The sequence below is a fragment of the Engraulis encrasicolus genome, chromosome 23, assembly GCF_034702125.1.
Source record: "Engraulis encrasicolus isolate BLACKSEA-1 chromosome 23, IST_EnEncr_1.0, whole genome shotgun sequence".
Taxonomy (NCBI): Eukaryota; Metazoa; Chordata; class Actinopteri; order Clupeiformes; family Engraulidae; genus Engraulis; species Engraulis encrasicolus.
The window spans coordinates 32,680,204-32,687,703 of record NC_085879.1 but is presented as its reverse complement, the minus strand read 5'-3'; the positions used below and the strand labels follow the sequence as shown (position 1 = coordinate 32,687,703).

The following is a 7,500-nucleotide window of genomic DNA, read 5'->3' as shown; positions in this document are numbered from 1 at the left end:
TCAAGAGTGGCAAACCCATGTTGCTGACATGCACTTGACACTCACTATCTCCGCTAGCTCCTCAGTCCATGAAATAGCTTACCTTGATCCATCAGTAATCTCATATGGCATTTACACCTCCCTGTCTGCCGTCTCCCCTCAGCCCATGAAGGTGCAGCGTGACTCCCTGGAGGAGCGTCCGGAGAGCCCAGAGCCGCTCTACGAGGAGGTGGGCGACTTCGGCCTGCAGGTGCTCAAGTCCCTGGAGACCAGCTTCCTGTCCGGCGGCCACGCCGAGACGCTGGAGGTCTCGCCCGACCTGGAGCACGGCCACGAACGCCGCGGACGTGGCCGTCCGCTGAGCCTCAGCCCGCGCCACGCCGGGGGGTCGGCGTCTCTGGACAGCGGCATGGGGCTGGGGTTCCGCGAGGGCGGGTCTCTGGGGTCCTTGGGCGAGGGGGTCCAGACGCCACCGCTGGATGGGTCGTCGTCATCGCTGGAGGGTCTGATGGGCCCTGGAGGAGGAGGTGGGGGGAGAGAGTCGGGTAGCAGTGGAGGAGGTGGTGGTGGTGGTGGAGGAGGAGGAGGAGTAGGAGGGGAGTCTCGTGACGGCAGCCCGGTGGTGCCTTTACCAAGAAGGCGTCAGCGAGGGCCCTGTAGCCCCTCACAGGAGCTGCTGCTGCAGGAGCTGTCTAGTATGTTCATCAAGAAACCAGAGACGGAGCGATGTAGCGCCGTCTCACGACCCGCTGATGAGGAGGACGAGCTCATGTGATTGGTCGATTTTACTCTGCTCTAGTATGTTCATCAAGAAACCAGAGATGGAGCGTAGTACCGCCGTTTCACGACCCGCTCATGATGAGGACGAACTCATGTGATTGGTCGGTTCTGCTCTGGTCTGGTTTGTTAGCCCAATACATAGCACCCAACATAAAATGTCTGTCTTAATGTTTTTAGGCACAACCCACTGATGAGGACGAGCCTGTGTGATTCGATTGTGCGATTCTGGTCTCGCCCAGGCTGTTATGGTGGGTTGGCCCATCACATACTGCCCTACGAAGGCAAAATGTAGTACAGTAACTACGGCAACATTGAAACTGAGAAAAAAGCCTTCAAAGAACTGGTATTACGTTCGGTATTGTAGTTACTGCAAATAGGACATAGCAATATCTCCAACACGGGACACATTTGTACCATATGGCTTTGTCATTTTTTCAGTCTAAACTCTAAAGTTTGACAAAGTATGTAGTTACTGCACTTTGCCTTTGTAGGGCAGCATAGTACACGCATACTGTAATGTCCATTGCGATTTTGGAACAACCCACTAATAAGTACAAGCTCATGTGATTGAACCATTTGGTTCTGTTCTGGTCTGATCGGTTATCCCCATGTCATACTACTACACACATAATGCCCTGAATCTTTTTGGCACAAAATTGCACCATGAGGACAAGCTCGTTTTTGTGACTGTTCTGGTGTGGTCTGGAAGTTACCACATTTCCACAAGTGTTGTGGCGGTGGCGGTGCTGATGTTCTGGTCCAATATTGCCTGAGTCATCTCCTAATGTTTCACCAGTTCTGAGTATTACAATGGTGTAGTTCTGACTTTGGACTTAAGAAGGGTTTTTTTTTGTTAGGGAGCAATGCCAATGCCCGCTTTTCATCACCGTTGGAGCACTTTTCATTTTGTTTTTATGTTTTTGTTTCATTTGGAGCTAGCAGAATCAGTTATAGAGGTCCACCTGCATTTAAAGCACAGATGCACAGTGAGCTCAAAGTGTGCCGTCACGACCCTGTGCTGATGCGATAAGCTACTTTGTATACTGTACTGTGGGAATATCCAGTCCAGCTAGGACTGTATTGGAATCAAAAAAGGCCTGGGTCAGTCTGTAAGAAGTAGCCTGTTGACTCTCTGCCCAGCGGGAAATGCCCTGTCAGTCCAGGCCTGTTGTCCATCTACTGTATGTCTATCGCTCAAATGCCAAATGTAATGCCACTAACCTGCTCAAACATTGACGGAAAGGCCTTTTCTACTTGAGCTTTTGTGCCACCATAACTCCAGTTGCAGGTGCCAATGGACCTGAGGTGTGCACATCAACAAAACCACCATCAACTTCTGATATGAAGTGTCAGTGTTTTATCTAAAATTCCAAAATCTGTCCTGGATTTTTTTTTACTGTATGATGAAGAAAAAAACTACCCTGAACATTCCTGTGAAGTTCATTTTTTGTGTTTTTAAACAGAGGAATGATTTCAGTTCTTTTGAAGTATGCAACGAGCGCCTTTTGGAACAAAGGACGGAAAGACTATTTATTGTGCAGTTGAAGCAGTTTTTATACTTTCCAAGTGAATTGTTTGATTTGACGGCAACATGAAAACAATATAAGACAAAATATATCTGTACATATAGTAGTGGCTGTTTATCTGCTCTCCAATAGCAATAATGTTAATACACAAGCTGATAATATATACATTTTTGCATGCTTGTGACATATGCCGTCTTCTCTCTCTTTGACTGTTGGTATTACACAAGAAAAGTAAAACTGTCTAATGGCACATACATTCAGAACCACTGAAACAATACGTAAACATGTGTACTGGAAAAGTTTCAGAGAAGATGCAACATTTCAATTTTAAGGTCTAGTTAAGATAAGATGAATATTATGTATACACATATTTATTAAATTATTTACAAAACTGTTTCATTCATGCTAATAACAATCATCAAGCTTTTGTCAAAAACACTGTGAACACAGATCTTGGGAAGGATGTGCTGAGCATGTTGTATTTACCATGTCCACCACACAGCCTGTTAAACATTATTGTACCACTAGGTGGCAGTGAAGATGTGTTCTTCAGCAGTATGGCATAACCACTTGTAGGCTTGTAGACCACTTCACACTCTTGCCATCTGTACATCCCCCATAGCACAGGCCACAATTACATTTCATTGCTAATTACTCTTGCTATTACAAATGAACTCTTCTGTGCTAATCCGTCAACCTGTGACAGCAGTCCCTTTGTATGTGTTTCCTCTGTGGAAACCTCATCTCTGTAGTCATCATTATCATCTGGGCCCCTCTACTACTGTACAGGCGATTCTTATGCAATACTATGCAAATAACCAAATGTCCCCCTGTTGGCTACTTTTGTTGGTTCAGCAGTCTTCCCTATAACTTCACCCAGCTTGACTTTTATGTGTTGTTTTATGGTGTATATATTGTATATTTTTTTCTGTTCCTGAATGGGATTCTGTTGGCAGTGATCATGTTTTATTTTCATCATGTAGTGCCATATCATTTCATTACATAAATACTTTTTGTAAGGTTGCCCCTGTGTTTCATTTCATTTGTCCTGTCTACTTATATCTTGACAATTTATCCTTCATTCTACACCATTGTCCTTACGTTAGTTTCAGCCCAGTTGGTATTACACACTTAATCCATCTCAGTCATTTTGGCTGAATGGACCATAACTGTAATGATTGGGCCATTTTAAGAACCTCAATGAAAATTAAGTTGAAATTGATAGCATTGCTTTGACTTTTGCAAATACCTTTCGCTTTTTTAATACTGGAAAACACTTTCACATGTATTGATGCACAAATAGTGATTCAGGAGTCAACATTTTTGGCTTTGGGGTCAGTTGATTTTTCGACCATGCCACACTGAATCAAATTTTGCGATTAATCTGGCTCTACATTTTGATCTTCAGTGGTATCTGCATCCATTTTTTACCTAATCAATTTAAAGGAAATAGTTTTTTTGGAATGACACTTTGTTTTGTGACTCAACAAAGTCTCTTATCTTCCTTCAATTTAGGTAAGGCCTTAAACTAGTGTGTGAGACACACTGTGATAGCCAGACATACACCTGATATGCTTGCTTCATGAAATATATTGACAACCAAATGGTATCAGTAATATCACTGGCTGTAGGCTATGTAATACAACATTGTGATGGATTACTTCCAAATCAGTGGAAGATGCTGTTAAAATGAAACACACTAAAATGGCAGATTAAGAAAGTTAACAGAAGCTTGTTTTGGCCACAGACGAGAGAGTTAAAGTTAAAAGTCGCAAGTCCCTGTGGAAAAGAGGATTAATTCTTTGAGGAAAAAGAACTAAGCATTTGGCCTTAAAAAGTCTCTCAGATCAGTCAATCATTCCTATCCCTCCTCGGCTAAGAAATACCTTTAAGAGTAATCTCCTTATCCGAGCTTTTAACAGGACACCTCCGATCTTAAAGCCATCCCCATCCCTTGGCTTGTGTCTCCTTGTGTCTCCTTGTGTCTTCCCCTCCTCTCCTCTTGGCCCACCACACAATTGGCATTCACCTAAACCCCGGCTCAAGACAGACCTCCTTCCGATTCTTACGAACTAAACACTGATCGCTTTCTATACTGGCTTGTCATGTCTTTTCTGTACCGCTCTTGAGGATCTTTTTGGAGTTCTTCAGAGAATGACACATAGTAGGACTTGTGTTTTTTTTAAAGATCTCTCTAATCCAATGATCTAAGACTGTTGATGTCTCCTCATTTCAAATCTGGCTATCAGACCACACATGAGATTTTTTTCAGCAACCAGTCCCTTGGCAAATAGAAAGTTTTTTGAAAGAGAGGTAAATATAGGCTATATAGAGAGAAACATCCAGATTGAAGGAGAGAAAGGTGGGGAATTAGAACACATAGTATGAGATGAGAATATTTGCTGTAATACAGAACATGGGAGAGGTGATCAAAGAGTCTAGATGGTTGGTTCCCAAAGGAGGGCAAGGTGCCCTGCATCTTAACCCCTTTGCGCAGAGCCTATGTTATAACCTTACATTAGTGACACCAAAATGGTAATAACCAAGTTTTAGTTGCCGGCAGACCCATCTGTGAAAAGAGGCTACACACATCATATATGGTATACATAGATTGTGGCACATTAGTTATCAACATTTGTACTTTTTCATGAATAGGCTTCTCTTGCCTACCAACATCAATAAACATTCGAAAGGGGATTCAAATAAGAAGCATGAGATTTTCAGCAGACAATTCTTTGGCCAAAAAAAGTTTGCTTGGTAAATTTAAAGAGATAGAGACACATGAACATGAACATGAACATGAACCTGAACGCGAGAGACAGAGACTGGTGGAAAGAGTTAAGGTATGCTGTTATGAACAAGGGAGAATAGTTAAGGTGCACTGCGTGGGATGGTGGGTGGCCAGAGTAGGTTGTAACTATGCTGTACATTGAAACTGTGCTGCCTATTGCCAAATTGGATCTTTTCATTAATATGTAATAAACTAATATTTATGACCAAAGTACAGCTAATGGTCTGTTTCTGGAAATTCAAAATGGTGGACATGGAGAAGATCCACCTTTTCATGTGTGAAAAGTGAAATTTCGTCGGTCATCTCTCTATCTCTTTCACTTTGAATTTGATGGTGGCGGAGAGTATTTGTGAAGAAGGTAACATTTTTGAACGGGCTGCATGAATTTTTGAAATACACTGCTAAAAATATTACACAGTGCACCTTCAAGGAAGATGAGGTGCATTGTAAAAACCATTCTACCACCAAACACCAAACCTTGCATAATATACACCATTCAATTAAATTTTGCGGTGAAGGAAACTGTTCAATAACAAAAACATCACAAGTAAGTGGCTTGCACGCACGCACGCAGACACACACACACGAGCGCGCACACACAAATGAATACAAATGAAATTTCAAAGAGTCCATGTGAAGGTATGCAACCCATAGTACCCAAGTTACCCAAGGTATGCAACCCATTAGCCACTTTTAACACAATAATACACAAACATTATTCATTCAATTTTTTTATTAAAATTTAATTTCTGTGCATCATAGGTTACTTTTAAAAGTATTTTATTTCTTCCTGTATATCCTGTTCCCCAGCATTTGCAAGAGGCGGATTTTCAAAAGAAAACGGTCAAAGGGGGTTCCACACCGTGCAACACCAGTGCACACTTTGGGGTTTAATGTGGGCTTAGCCGGACCTACCCTCAGGCCACTCTATGGGGTCCTGCTCCCAGAACAATATAAAACTCCAAAAGAGAAAAAAACCCGAAGCAGGCAGCCCTTGGAAATGGCCTAGCTCGTGTGTGTCTCTGTGTGTTTCTTTGTGTGCACGTGTGTTTCTTTGTGCTTCTGTGCGTGTGCGTGTATGTATGTGTGCGTGCGTGCGTGCATGCGTGTGTGCATGTGTGTGTGTGTGTTGCTTTGTGTATTTCTTAATGTGTGTGTGTGCGTGTGTATGTGTGTCGCAGTGTGTGTCTGAGGGAATCTGTTGTGTGCGCGAGGAGAGGAGAGACCTGGAGGAGAGGAGAGAGACAAGTCCGGACAAGAGTTTAGGGGATTAAGTTCATTCTCACTGCCAGTTAGTCACCTTCACGCTGCCCTCTGCCAGCCTCGCTCAATGCACCGCACTGTTGTGGGATATATAGGGCTGCGATTCAGTCCACTGCACAACCATAAGAATGGCCATCGCCGAGAGGAGCGGAGAGGAGGAAAAGAGGAGATGGGAAAATATCCCCAGGCACGGTTCGCTCTAGTCTACACACTCTGTTGTCCAGCTTTGCTCTTTCTCTTGCTCTATCATTTTTTTTTCTTTCTGTCTGTCTTTTTGTTTCTTTTCTCTCTCTCTCCTCTCTCTCTCTCTCTCTCTCTCTCTCTCTCTCTCTCTCTCTCTCTCTCTCTCTCTCTCTCTCTCTCTCTCTCTCTCATTCACTCACTCTACACAGTTTGGTCTCTCTCTCTCTCTTTGTTGCTTTGTCTAAGTGTTCCTACTCACTCACTCCGTGAACTGTCCACACACCACCACCAACACCCTCTTGCTGTCTTTCTCATTTTGTTCTGTCTCCCCCTCCATCTCCCTCAGAGTTTGGTGTGTCTCTCTTTGCTTCACTGTTGCTTTGTCTAAGTGTTCCTTCTCACCCACTCAGTCAACTATCCCTGCCACCCACCCAGCTCCTCTTGAAAAAAAAAAGACAGGACTCAAGTGCAGATGATATCTCGGCCTCCACTTTGTGACTTCTATACTTCTCTTCACAAGCGACTAATTCAATCCTTGTTTGTTGGCTCTGGCTGGCAATGCAGACACTTCTACATCCACTTTGATACTACAATAGCCGCACACTTAGCACTTCGACAAAGACATCGCTTGTCTCGGTTTCACGTGCATGACTCTTGGAGAGCATCTTGCTATTGTCTCGTCGGGCTATGACATTATATTTCTGAAAAGCACATGTCGAGATGATGGGTGGCTTTTCCACAGATGACACACAATGCGCGTCAATTCCTCGCGTCAATTTTTTTTTCCTTTTTTGTTCTTTGGGGAGCCCTCGCGTGAGCAAACAGGCATTGTTCCATTGCTGCAGCGCGCCGCGAGGCCTTTTGCAGAGTCTTAAAAAAAGAGGCCTTCATTGAGTTGGAGCGCGCTCGCATCGCATAAAAGGAGGACCCAGCTGAAGGGGGCCAAGTCTGGGATGGTGGCTGCCTGCCTGGTATGGG

The 7,500-nt window shown here is 43.8% G+C and overlaps 1 protein-coding gene across 5 annotated transcripts in view; it reads left to right on the top strand.

The window, feature by feature from the left end:
* The window catches only part of arap3 (ArfGAP with RhoGAP domain, ankyrin repeat and PH domain 3), a 64,040-nt gene extending 60,732 nt beyond the window's left edge, over positions 1–3,308 (top strand). For all 5 annotated transcript variants that reach the window (XM_063190231.1, XM_063190228.1, XM_063190230.1 and 2 more), the window contains one exon: positions 143–3,308. In XM_063190231.1, the coding sequence (XP_063046301.1) occupies positions 143–754 (612 nt within the window). In that variant the 3' untranslated portion in view covers positions 755–3,308. The remainder of the gene's footprint in view (positions 1–142) is intronic.
* The last annotated feature ends 4,192 nt before the right edge of the window (positions 3,309–7,500 follow it).